Raw genomic sequence first — 14,554 nt, forward strand, 5'->3', positions numbered from 1 at the left:
TAACTAAGTAATTGTCTTTATTTAAAGCATAAAATTGAAATACACTAAAAGAAGCTCTCCATCAAATTTATCAAATTAAACCCTCACACAGTGATACTTAAATCTAGTATCTCAAGATTTTAAGATTTCTTCGTTGTCAATAAACTAATGTCTCATTTATGAGTCAATAATTTTTTATGGTGTTGGAAGGGTGCCATTAACAAATCCTACAAGATCACTGCTAATGAGTATAGATTCTATTTGATCACGCCAGATCAAGCAGTTTGTTCCATATCCAGTTTGACAGAAATATATTAGGTAATATTGGTGATGGCAAGTGATATTGAGATTGAGGATCGAAGTTAATTCTGCCATGTTTGCTGAGTTTGATGAGTTTGTCGTTGCTGCTATAACGTTTATTTGTTGTAGGAAAAAACATTGGTACAATCCTTAAAGCTCCCTGATACCATATAATTTGTTATTGCTCTCATACAAAGCTAACTCTATTAAGATTTAAGACTAAGACAACGGTGTATTCTCCAAAAGAAACCAAAGAGCTAAAATCATTTATATATAAATATATATATAAGATACTATAATATGAGATAAAAAAAAAAAAATTACAACTGTTGAGATTTGAATTTTAAACCTACCAAAAGCCATCTAGGCTATGCCTCGGATTCAAATCACATTATTAAAGTACAATGCAAGCATAATATACCTAAATAGATCATAAATGAGATATAGGTAGAAGACTAAGTGGGACTTTCTTGTTGACAGTTAGCCCGTAGACTTCACTCATATCCAAGTTCTCAGCGTTTTCACCAGCGGGTAACTTCCAATCAAACCAATAAAGAAGGTTCGCAACCACATTCTCAATAGAAGCGACTGCAAATTGCATCCCAGGACAGATCCTTCTTCCACATCCAAATGGGAGGAACTGGAAATCTTGACCTTTGAAATCAACAGGGCTATTCTCGAACCTCTCTGGGATAAACTCCTCTGGTTTTTCCCACCAATTGGGATCTCTCTGAATTGCCCATACATTGATAAGGACTCTAACATTGGAAGGAATATCATAACTTCCCAATTTAACACTTGCGGTTGTTTGTCGAGGAATCAGTAAAGGAGCAACCGGGTGTAGTCTTAAAGTTTCTTTGATGACACACTTCAAGTATTCCATTTTGTTTATATCATTCACATCTATCTTTGATTTTTTTCCAACCACATTTCTAACCTCTTCTTGGACCTTTTTCATGACATTTGGATTTTTTAAGAGTTCAGCCATCAGCCATTCTTCTGTTGTTGCACTGGTATCGGTTCCTCCAAGAAACATGTCCTGAAATTGTCAAAAAGAAAATACTTCAGATAAAGGAACCAACCAAACAAAACAAAGACGGTAAGGAAAGGAAACAAATTGGCAGATCAGGGACAGTTGAAAGAAAAACCAGGATGATTGCTTTGAGGTTGTCTTGAGTGAGGTCCATCTCAAGCAAGCCATCCTCTTGGAGTTGGAGGATAATAGAAGCGAAGTCCTTTCTTTTGGGAACCTCATCATGACTTTTCAATGCTCGATGCTTCTCAATTATCTGATCAAAAAACGCATCTATTTCTCTATTAACTGCTTTCACTCTTGGAATAAATCCTGTAAGCAGATCCAGCCACCTCAAGTAAGGAAACATATCCCCAATACAGAAACTCATCAACAGACCCAGCAGCCTTCTTGCCAACTGTCCAAACTTGCTATTACCATCTTCTTCTTCGAATTTCCGACTAACAGTGCATCTAGAAACTATGTTATATGCTAAGGCCATCAACATCTCCGCCAGATTAATAGACTCTCCTTTGACAGAAGCACGGCGGATTTTGTTGATAACAAGTTCAACTTCTTCGTCTCTTACAAACTGAAACGAGTGAACTCTTCGGACACTCAAAAGCTCAAGAACACAAACCTTCCTAACTTGTCTCCAGTACTCCCCGTACGGTGCAAAAGCAATATCACTGCATCCGTAAAGCAAGATATTTGCTGCTGTGGTACTTGGTCTGTTTGAGAAAACAATATCATGATTTTTGATGATTTCTCTAGCCATCTCGGCTGATGACACCACCAGAGTTGGATTATGCCCCAATTGTAGAAGCAAGAGAGAGCCATACTTCCTAGAAAGGTCTCCGAGAGATCGATGGGGAAGTTTGCCCAGTTGATGAATGTTGCCAATAATCGGCAACTTTGGCGGTGATGGAGGCAAATTTAGTTTCTTTCTCTTCGCCAAATTAAGCCAAATCACTAGGGAGACAAGGAGAATAAGAGATAGAAACAATGGACTAATATTGCAAAGTTTAGCTGCATTCAGCTCCATTTGCAAATTTAATGATGAAACTGACTACTTCGCCCCTTTAATATATAGACTATAGCCTACCATACATGCCTACTACATCTCTGGTTAGTCTTATTTTCGACTTCGTTATTCAATCTATTTGTCATCATCAATACTGATCAGCTCATCACTTTTGAAAAACAAACGCACCCTTGAAATATAAATGTGACATTCTGACACGCTATCAATAAATTATAAATTTTATATAATATTTAAATTTAATAAGTTATCAACGCGAAGATTTGTACCTAATTTGATAACTATTATTTTTTTATCAAATAAATTAAATAAAAAAAATCTCATAAATTTTGACTTTAAATATTTATTTATATATAATAATAAAATTTTAAAAAAATTTTATATAAGATTAAAATATCACAATTAATATTATATAATATTATTTTATTTATGAATAAATATAAATTTTTATCAACTTTAAAATAAATACATAAAAAATTTTAATTTTTTTAAAAATTAATTCATGAGATAACATTATATGTTTTATTATTAATGCATAAAATTTATATATTGATGATATATTAAATATAATAATTTAATAAATAAATATTTCTATTTAGTAATTATTGTTTAAAGAACTTTTTAAGTACAAAAACCTTCGTTTCGTGCATCTTACGAGAAATTAAATATTTTTTTTAAATATCGTCGTACTCTTGCATTTAGAAAAAAATAGATGCTGCTTCGATTGAATCAAATACTTGGTATACATAATTATTAGAAACACAAGAAGACTAAGAAGTAGTGGGAGCCAGCCAATCCATCTACGATTTTATTTGTCTAAAGTAATACTAAACAACTATTTAATTATTGACATTGAATATGCTGAGAGATGCCAAGAGTTTTGGATGGTCAATCACTTATAATTTTTATAGTATAATTAATTAATTAATTATAATTTAATATTACGTGAGATTTATTAAAAAATTATGTAGAATTTATATTTTTATGTAATTGACTCTTATGTAATTCTAATATTATAAGAAAGAGAATTATAGATGATATGGATCCAAACTTTGGAGGCCATACATCATTTTTCTCTTTTGCCATTTTTTTTGTATAAATTAAAGCTTGCACGTTAATTTCTTTTATCAAAATTGTATAATATTTTGTTTTATAAATTAGAATATAAGTGTGACTTAAATTTGAAATTAAATTTATCAATGAGATTTTAATTTAATTGCAAAAAAATTTTTGAAATTACGAGGTTTCAAATTTAAATTTTACTGTTAAGTATATATGATTTAGTTTTATATTAAAAGTTCGTTACTAGAATATTAAAATTTTAATTTAATAATTAAAATTTAATTTTTGATAATTTTAAATATTATAAATAAATATATATATATATAGCTATTTGTCCTAATAATTATCTATTGCTTGGCCATGACATACTTCCTAGAAAGGTCTAGGAGGGAGCGGTGGGGAAGTTTGCCTAGTTGATGGATGTTGCCAATAATTGGTAACTTTGGGGGTGACGGTGGCAAACTGAGTTTCTTCCCTTTTGCTAGTTTAAGCCAGACCACAAGAGATAGATACAATGGATTATTGTAAAGTTTAGCTACATTCAGCTCCATTGATGATGTTAGTAGCTTCATTTTTTCAAATCTAATCATGAAAGCATAGACATGAATATTTTTCCTCAGTATAATTCCGTCTCTTGGTTTGATATAGACGAATATTTTAAATAATTATAGTAACACGATATAAAAATATATTAAAATGACATATATTAAAATTTTAATAAAAATAAAAATAATATATTTTGTATTTTATATATTTATGTAAATTTATATCATAATTTTTATATTTTACATATATTTAACGTATAAAAAATAATAAAAATACATGAATCATCAAAATTTAATTTGATATCTTTTGAAAGAAACCTTTATATTTGTTTAGTTAATTATTGTTCAGGAAAGTCTTAAAGTGCTAAACCTTTCACCTGTTTCATCTCATGGACGATACTTTGGTTTTTTTTTTTTTTTTATTTGGTAAAAGAAGATTGGAACCTGCCTCAAAATATGCATTTAAAATTAAGTGTTAAGATACAAAATACTTAATTATTAAAAATAAAATAAAAATTTTATATTTAATGTAGTGAATAAATTTTAGTTGTGGATAAATTATATAATATCATATCATTAGGAAAAAAATTAACTAATTTTAATTTTTATATATTTATTTTAAAAATTTATAACAAATTATATTTAATTATTAATAAAATCACATCCTATACTTATTGATAATATATAAAATTCTTAGATCAACAAAACTTTAAATATAAATCCATAAAAATATAACGTGAGCCTACTCATCTACAATTTTATTTTATTAAAGAAAAAGTTGTAGGCAATAACACCAACTCAAGTGAGTGAGTAATTTTTTATCCGCAGCAGCAACAAGTGATAATTTCTAATATTGGATTATTAATGTGATGAGACAACGCCTTGCATGCCACGCCTTCCATAAATTATTAACACCCGGCGGCTAGAGTTTACGTGAGAGGATCCTCTCCGTTACTTAAAAAATAATGAAAATCTCTTTTTTAAAGATTAATTTAAGGTTAATAATCATCCGAATTATTCATCTCAATTAATGCATCAAAATCGTCTGTTTCGTTAAACTTAACAGCGTTGAGTTTTTTACCATCGTTTTCTTTCTCTATTTCCCACCTTTGAGCCATGCCAGGCGGCTCTGTTGCCTAATTTGAACAAATGGTATAACATTAATGGTCTATTTAGATGAGTAATGATATTAGATATGATAAAATTAAAAATAATTATAATTAAAAAAATTTATAAGATAATTTAATCTGAATGAATCTATTTAGAATTGATATTTGGATCTAACTGATAGTATGATGAACTTAACTGCATCACACTAAAAGTGCGATAGAATTCAAATCTTTATTAAATCTATTACTTGTATCTTGATCCTACAGAGAGGTTACATAACTTATGTATAGGAGCAAATGGTTTTGATTTATAAATGAATTAGTTTATTTTAATTAAGATATGATTATATTATTTAATCTAGTCTTATCTTATCATAATTTATGTACCAAACACATCATTAATACCATTAGCATCAGTATGTATATTAGATTTTCTTATTGGCTTAATCTCTGTTTGTCTATCATGATATAACCTTGACAATAGAGGCATGTAGGATTGTTAAATTTATGCTCCACTATGTTTTTACATTCTACCCAGAGACTTGGTCAGTCTCTAACTTTTATCATATTTGACTTTTAAATATAAGACATGTCTATCTGTTAGCATGTTGTAAGAAATAAGCTTGGGTCATGAAATCTATATAGTTTTTTTATCTGATGCTTAAGGCATGTAGGATAGTTAGACATCTTTATCTGTTCGCATGTTGTAAGAAATAAGCTTAGATATGTCTATAAGAACTTGTTGCAATTCGCCTAGATGTTTCAAACCCCTATTATATATATATATATATATATGTATGTATATATATGTGGGGTTTAGAGGAAGGAATAATAAAGTTAGTTTGGCATTGAATGAAATGGTTCATATTATCATTATCAAATTTTCATTATAAGGGTTTAGGTTTTTACTGATGTTTTTTTTAACGTTTAGTGGCATTTATAAACGCCACTAAAAGATTTGTGACGTTTGCAAAAAACGCTAATTAGAGTGCAAGCTATATACGCGTTGCGAAAATAGCGATGTTTTCTATTAAATGCTGCTATATTAGCGATATTTGTATGTGAAAAATGCTGTTATATTAGCGACGTTTGTATCTGAAAGATATCACTATATTAATGGTATTTGTATCTAAAAAATGTTACTATTTTAGCGACATTTGTATCTTTCAGATGTCGTTAATTTAGTGTTTTTATCAAAAAAATGTTATTACTTTGGTAACGTTTGTATCAAAAAAATATCGCTAATTTAGCGCATTTTCTAGTAAGAGCACCACTACTTTTAGTGACATTTTATGGTACAAACGTTATTAAATTATTCATTTAGTGACATTCCTGAAGGTAAACATCGCGAAATTAAGAAATGTATTTTTTTTAAAAAAAATTTTTTTTGTTAATATTTATTATTTTCATAAACGAGCTTAAATTCAGAAACTGAAATTAATATAAACTTAATTCACGTTCAAATATGTATATAATTCACACAAAGTTTAATAATTAGTATAATAACTTTCAAATTTTTTAAAACATTAATAAAATTAAAATTAAAATGTATGAAATTAATGACTGCATAGATTTTGAAGGCTGTCAATTGATGAAGGAATTCTTTCACCTTAGTCACTAGTGTGCTCAAAAACCTACTGACTAATAGCATATAATTTTTAACACTTCATTGTAAGCTTTTTTTATATTAAAAAATATAAATATTTACTAAATATAATACTTGAGTTGGTGAACCACCAAGATAAGTTCCTGAAAATTATTGTTACACAAAATTCATAAGATGATCAAATCAATAATGCAATTGCTAAAATTTTGCATGCTCTTACTCCATTCTAGCACTTTCTTCCTCATTTTGGCACAATCATGTTCTCTTTCTGCTTTCATTTGCTGAAATGTTATTGCATAGTTTACAACTTCCTTCTCAATATCAAAATATCTCGCGAAGATTGACTTGCTAAGAATGTAAATTGTTGAGAACTACATCCATAGTGGGTAGATGGTGTTGGACCCAATCCAAGGCCTTGGACTCGTCCATGCCTTTTTTTTTAGCAACTTCTATGATGTCCGATTTTCCAATTCTGGGATGTTGAGAGAACCATCAAATGCTACTTCAATCTCAATAGTCATTCTCTCTTTTGTTTTCTCCTATAAATTAGTCATATACAACTATCAAATTTAATGATTAATTGATAATATGTTAAAAAGAGTAAATATTTACTTTCTGTTAAAATAAATGTTACAAATTATCATAATTTTTTGTGTTTTGACATTCATGTAAGATCCATCTTTTTGTGTGTGTTAAGCGAAAAAGCTCCACACGTCCAATTTTATCGCCATCTCAATCTCCTATGCAAAAACATATGTTATTTGATAGGATACAAATTAACCGTAACTTATTCATGCATATCAAGTCTATCAATCAAGTTTAAAAATTTTAAATAATTTAAATATTTTGTATTTATATTTTAGCCATTTAACAACACAGTAGTTTAAATAGACACAAAACAATAAAAGCATTTTGGGCTTTCACACATATCGATCATGGCAACCAAATTCAATTATTTGGACAAGTTTAATATCATGGATTGAAGCCATTTAAAGCAAAAATAGTCCTAAATAGACATAAACGATAACTTTTTCACTCATATCAATCATAGAAACCAAGTTCAATCAATCGAATAAGTTTAATATCAAGTATTGAAGCTATCCAAACTGTTTAAATATAACAATAACAATAAATTTGTATTTTTACCTAAATAGACATAAACAATAACTTTTTCATACGTATCATCTGTGTCAACTAAGTTCAAAACTTTCGATAAGTTTAATATCATGTATTGAAACTATCAAAACTATTAAAATAGAACAATAACTATTAATTTGTATATTTACCTTTTAACAGCATAAAAAGTTCATTTATTGGAATAAGTTTAAAATCATAAACTTACTATTTCTTTTTGATTTCTTGCAAAACTTTTTGATCAACTTGTGTGGTTATATTTCTATTGTTTTCTGCTACCAATTCCAATCTATTCTCTTTCCTGTCATAAAAAATAATTGCATATATGGTAGATATACAAATATTACCAACTTAAAGCATAAAACACTTTCATTATTTCATTATATTATACAAAGTTATAAATTAGTACCTCTCATTTTCTTGAGAACCAAAATCTAACTAATTGTTCATATTGCCACCTAATCACGTTACAAGGTAGATTTTCCATCGTCACCTTTATAGTAGTATTTCAATCAAAATACTTATTTTTCAAATTATGCTTATAATATTTCCATTTCTTTCTTAATGACTTAAGCATAAATGAAGTTGATATTTTAAGTATAAATCTTGACTATAATAATACAAAAAAAAGTTTTAATCAATAAACCAAATTTAAAATAATTAATTTTTTTATATGTAATTAATTATATTAATACCTCAATAAAGTTTAAAACATCGACATTAACTTCTGCTATAACTTTATGCCATGTTTCATAATGAATAGGCAATTTCATTCCATTACAGGCAAGCATGCCTAGAAATCTAGCCAATAGTTGAGCCTATTCACCAATTGGTTGCCTATCAGAGTTTGCAGACACTACAATACGCTCATTCAGAGGTAGTGCAAACAATTTCTTCAAAGTTATCCAGCCTCTAGTCTTTCATTTACCATTGTTATCAACTGCAAAAAATAAAAAATAAATTTGTAAAATAGCAATACTTTTAGCATTATAATCAACTTCTAAATATGGGATATATGATACCTGCATTCAAATTTAAAATATAATCAATTGACGGGATACTATCTAAACCTGGACCTCTCATATTACCAGATCCAATATCAGTTGAAAGGTTAGAAGTGACTGTGTTAGATCCGATAGTACAATCATTTCCTTCCAAAGTATTTAGTCTATATCCAATATCAACAAATGCCACAGACGATTTTGAACTAATATATTTGATATGTATTCCTTTCAATCTACTCATTTGCATTGCAGCTTACTTGCATCATAAAAGTAAATATATAAAAGATATTAGTTTAGAATATGCATAAAGACATTGAGAAGTTAAGAAATCATAACCTACGATATATAAAGAACATATCGATTTAATTAAATTAAAAGATAATATATGATTTACAATACAATAAACATACAATAGCAAATGCGACATTAATTACATATAATCATTTACTACATTATATCTTAAACACTCGAATTACAAAATATAGATGATCCATTATGGTTCATAAATGTCTTCATTAACATTTTTACGGACCCATTGAGCATAGGTACTGAAGATATTTTCATCCAAGTTTTGTTCAACAAAAAAATAACATCCATTTCCATGTTTAACATCATCTTTTATATCTAACCTCATATCAAATAAGTCTCTAGGTGTGTTTCGAATAACAACAAACCAACCCAATTCTTTGGGATCTTCAAAATAAAAAAACTTGTTTGACTTGAGATGAAAAAACATAAGATTCATCAATGAGTTGTTGTCCAGTGTGAATTAATCAAAAAAAATTCACAAGTGTAAATCCATACTAATCTTTCTTAATATCCCTTGCACTATTCACATAAGCCCAATCACACCGAAATAAGATAACTTTTCACTTGCCATAATAATTTAACTCAATGATGTCATTAATCAAGCCATAATAGTCAACATTTTCCTTTAAAAGGTTTGTGTTCCTCACACTAGCATAGCTAATAGTTGATAAAGTAATAACTCCTGAATTTTATGTACTTTTAAATCTCTCTAAACCTAGAATGAAATGATTTTCATGCCAAAAAATCTGTAGGATGCCTCAATGATCTATCATCTATCCACTTCTCATGATGCCACCTCATTGAATCTACAGTTTTGGAAGACATGAAAAGTCATCGAAGTCTTAATATTAATGAAAAATAGCGTAAAATCTTAACAGGTTTCTTTTTGACACAAACCTCATCACCATCCTCATTCAACCTTTCATCAGGATTTTTATCCACCCAACGACAAATACCATACAAATGACAAGATTTTTTATTTTTTTATCACCCTAATACAACATGCAATCATTGGAATAACTATGAATTTTCTCATATTCGAGACCCAAATCCTTAATCACTTTTTTTTATTCCTTACAAGATTCAGGGATTTTTGCAAAAGGAAACATTTCTTTCATAAACTCTAACAATAAAGTCAGAGAGTTTTTCGTCCATCCACATAAGCATTTCAAGTGAAAAAGACGAACATAGAAAGATAACCTTAAATGCTTTGATCCTTCATAAAGTTCTTCATTCATATCCTCAAACAACCTATAAAATTTTGATGCTTCTTCTCTAGGTTGTTGGCCACGTGCACCTATACTAGATTCACCAAATTCATTCATTTTAACATTGAATTGATTAAATCCATCATTTTGGAGAGAAAGATTACGAAAATGTTGGTTATGAATGTTAAAAGCATCTCACAACATGCCTTCAATGTCATCTGCTATAAAAAGATCATGTTGGTGTTGGGAAGTCCTTGAAGTTGAAAAAACTCTAGTGGAAGACCTTGATGGTATAGACTTTCCATGAAAATACCAATTAACATATCCCAAGAAAAATTCAATACAAATTAAATGTTCAAAAATAACTTGATGCATTTGCCAATCGATTTTAGCACACTTCACACATGGGCATAATATCATCTTATCTTCACTTGTATTCTTAAATACAAAATTAAAAAAAAATTTCACTCCATCTCTGTACTTTTGACTTAATCTTGACTTTTACATTCAACTCTTATTCATTTAGTACTTGCAACATTATCAGACCAACTGCACATAAATAATTTATATGAAAATGAACATGTAAAATACTTAAGTTTACTATGTTTTAAACAAAAGATAACAAAAGACCAATACTTACAAAAAATGAAAACTCCTTGTTGTGAAGTATTTCATCAGTTACTTAATATTATGAATGTTAAAAGTCTATTGCTAACGTAGACAGTAGGCAAGAGTATTTATAGTTGGGGTTAAAACAAGGTAAAATAGGTAAAAAAAAAAAACCCAAAAAATGAAAAAAAATGAAAGGGAAAAAGAAGTGGATGATGGATTACAAATGGGTATTTGAGGAATATGGGTTTTTGAAAAAATTGTTTAAACTAAAAATAAAATCGTGAATTGCAAAGCTGAAAGAATAGTCGAATGATGCAAAAACTAAACCAAATAACTAATGAATAGTCAAAATAGGGTTCTAAAAGATAATGCTCGAATACTAAAAGCTAAAGGAAAGGAAAAGTAAATTGTAGTTGGTCTAAAAATAGAAATAGTAAAATAATAAAGAGGAAGCTTGAAGTTGGTGATTAGATGCGCTAACTTTGTGAAAAGTTTTATTGAACCAGATTATTAAAGGCGTTTACTAAGAAAAATGCCTTTAATAATTTACTCCTAAATATTTTTTAAATATATTATAAGTGCCTTTAACAGAGTCATAGTAGAATTGTTTGGGATTATTAAAGGTGTTTATGCCCCAAAAATGCCTTCACTAATTTCATCTAATTTTTATGGTATATTTATTGAAAGCATTTTTTGCATAATACGCTTTCAATAATTCCTTTATTTTTATATGTGACTATCAGTGAAGTCGATTTTATACTAAAAACACCTTCAATAATTTTTTTAAAAAAATTATTTGAGATTATTAAAAGTGTCTTCTATACAAAATGCCTTTAATATTACACCACTAAAATTTTAAGGGGTTATTGAAGGTGTTTATTTCAGAAAAAATGCCTTGACTAATTGGTTTTCTTTTTTTAAAAAAATTTATTAAAAGCGTTTTCTAGTGCAAAATGCCTTCAATATTCTACTACTCAAATTTTAAGATGATTAGTAAAGGCGTTTATTCTAGAAAAATACATTCACTAATTTCTTTTAATTTATGTACATAATTATTAAAGGTATTTTTTGAGAACAAACACCTTCAATAATTTTTTAAAAAATTTTTTGAGATTATTAAAGGTGTCTTTCAATAAAAAAAACATCTTTAATATTCTACTACTCAAATTTTAATACGATTAGTGAAGGCATTTATTCTAGAAAAATGCTTTCACTGATTTCATTTAATTTATGTATATAATTATTGAAGGTATTTTTTAAGAATAAACACCTTAAATAATTTTATTTTAAAAATTTTTAGGATTATTAAAGGCCTCTTCTAGTGAAAAACACCTTCCATATATTAGTACTCAAATTTTAAGATAGTTAGAGAAGACGTTTATTCCAAAAAAAACCTTCAATCATTTTTTTAAAAATTTTGTACATAATTATTGAAGGTGTTTTTTGAAAACAAACACCTTCAATAATTTTTTTTTTATTTTTTCGGATTATTAAAAGTGTCTTACAGTGAAAAACGCTTTCAATATTTCACTACTCTAATTTTAAAACGGTTAGTGAAGAGGGTTTATTCTAGAAAAATACATTCATTGATTCCATTTAATTTATGTACATAATTATTGAAAGCATTTTTTGAGAATAAACGCCTTCAATTTTTTCATTTTAAAAATTTTTAGGATTATTAAAGGCGTTTTCTAGTGAAAATGCCTTCAATATATTAGTACTTAAATTTTAAGACAGTTAGTGAATGTTTTTATTTCAGAAAAACTCTTTCAATAATTTTTTTAAAATTTTGTACATAATTATTGAAGGCGTTTTTTGAGAACAAACGCCTTCAATAATTTCTTTTTAAAAATTTTTGAAATTATTAAAGGCATCTTCTAGTGAAAAACGCCTTTAGTATTTTACTACTTAAATTTTAATACGATTAGTGAAGACATTTATTATATAAAAATGCCTTCATAATTGGTTTTAATTTTTGTACATAATTATTGAAGGTGTTTTTTAGAACAAATACCTTTAATAATTTTCTTTTAAAAAATTTTGAGATTATTAAAAGCGTCTTTTATTATAACATGCCTTCAATAATGTTAAGGGGATTTTTTAAAGTGTCTTTTTTTTTTCAAAAAAACACCTTCAGTAATTTGTTATAATTTTTTAAAAGAATTTATTGAAGGCATTTTCTACATAACACGCATTCAATAATTCCCTCTATTCTTATCACGAGAATATCAGTGAAGGCGATTTTCTACTAAAAACACCTTCAATAATTTTTGTTTAAAATTATCAAAAGCATTTTTTGAAAAAAAATACCTTTAATAATTTTTAAAAAAAATTATTTTTTGGATTACTAAAGGCGTCTTTTAGTAAAAAATACCTTTCATAATCTCTAACTAAAATTTTAAGGGGATTATTGAAGGTTTTTTTTTAGAAAAATACCTTTAATAATAATTTTTATATTTATTCTCCTGTCTTGAACATCAAAATCACAAATTGTTAGTATAAAGAACGATTAAAAGCTGTATTAATCAACCAAATCAAACCCATAAACACATTTCTATCAGACTTTTGGTTTCTTTATCCCTATTATTGCCACCGACCTTCAACAAATCAATGGTGCACACCTCTCTGTTTACTAGTATGTCTTTATTTTTTTACTGTATTATTTATATTATTCGATAGAACTATTTTTTTCGATTCTTTACTATTTACATATGCATATATATTTTTATTAATTTCACTATAAGCATAGTCGTCCAAGCATCTTTTATTGCTTGTATGTTATTTCTGTGTAGTTTTCATTAAATATTGTGGTTTGCTAAACCTTGTTATGTGATATTGTTTTGCTGAATGGTATTGTATGATATTGGTATGCTAAATCGTATGCTAAATTATATCCTGAATGGTGTTTCTGAATGATTTGCTGAAGGGTGTGTCTGAGTATATTGCTTATTGGTTTGCTAAATGGTATTTCTATACGTAGTATAGTATTGGTTATATTTAATTACGTACAGTGCTAAATTTAGATGTTCATTTTGTGTAATTCGTATAATTATGATAAAAATTATAAGTATTATAGACTTCAAACAACATCATTTTCCTTCTATTAAACATGCGCATGACATACCTGTAGGCTAAAAAAGAAAGGGAAGGGGCCTAAATAAACAAATTAAAGTGAGTGATATAAAAATTCATGTTGACTTCAATCAAAATAGGCAGCCTGTGTCTGAAAGAGCTGCCAAATTGGCTATTCATATTGGAACTGACATCCATAGTAGGATTTCAATTACGTACACCAATTGGCGACAAGTTCCTAATGATCTAAAAGATGATATATGACAGTCGGTTGTGGTATGTTTATTAAACTATTTCGTAAAATTTGTTAAATGATCATTTAATTAAAATTCAATGTGTTCATACTTATTATATTAAATTATTTAGGAACGGTTCGATATCTCAATTGACTGTAAAAAGATTGCATTGTAATTGTTGGGAAACCATTCAAAGATTTTAAAAGCATATTGATAACCCAATATATTTTACCTTTGGTTGTTCCTTCTGCGTCATATGCAGATGTAATAAGTGTTGAAGATTAGACAAAGTTTGTTCGATATCGACTTTCGAAAGATTTTTTA

At 27.8% G+C, this 14,554-nt stretch overlaps 1 protein-coding gene across 1 annotated transcript; it reads right to left on the reverse strand.

Annotated features, from left to right (window-relative positions):
• Positions 1–563: 563 nt before the first annotated feature.
• Positions 564–2,372, reverse strand: LOC111290462 (phenylacetaldehyde oxime monooxygenase CYP71AN24-like). The gene is made up of 2 exons (XM_022881775.2): positions 1,428–2,372; positions 564–1,318 (listed from the first exon to the last, which is right to left on the reverse strand). The coding sequence occupies exons 1-2, from the start codon at positions 2,334–2,336 to the stop codon at positions 710–712; spliced, it is 1,518 nt and encodes a 505-aa protein (XP_022737510.2). The 5' UTR covers positions 2,337–2,372; the 3' UTR covers positions 564–709.
• Between the last annotated feature and the right edge of the window lie 12,182 nt (positions 2,373–14,554).

Source organism: Durio zibethinus, chromosome 11, assembly GCF_047325235.1.
Source record: "Durio zibethinus cultivar Kanyao isolate XHJ-2024 chromosome 11, ASM4732523v1, whole genome shotgun sequence".
Lineage (NCBI taxonomy): Eukaryota > Viridiplantae > Streptophyta > Magnoliopsida > Malvales > Malvaceae > Durio > Durio zibethinus.

Bases quoted from the DNA above. Each gene is read 5' to 3' on its own strand.
- LOC111290462 (XM_022881775.2), bottom strand. From the start codon at position 2,336: ATGGAGCTGAATGCAGCTAAACTTTGCAATATTAGTCCATTGTTTCTA. The intron at 1,319-1,427 runs GTTTTTCTTTCA...TGACAATTTCAG, and splicing joins ACCTCAAAGCAATCATCCTG to GACATGTTTCTTGGAGGAAC.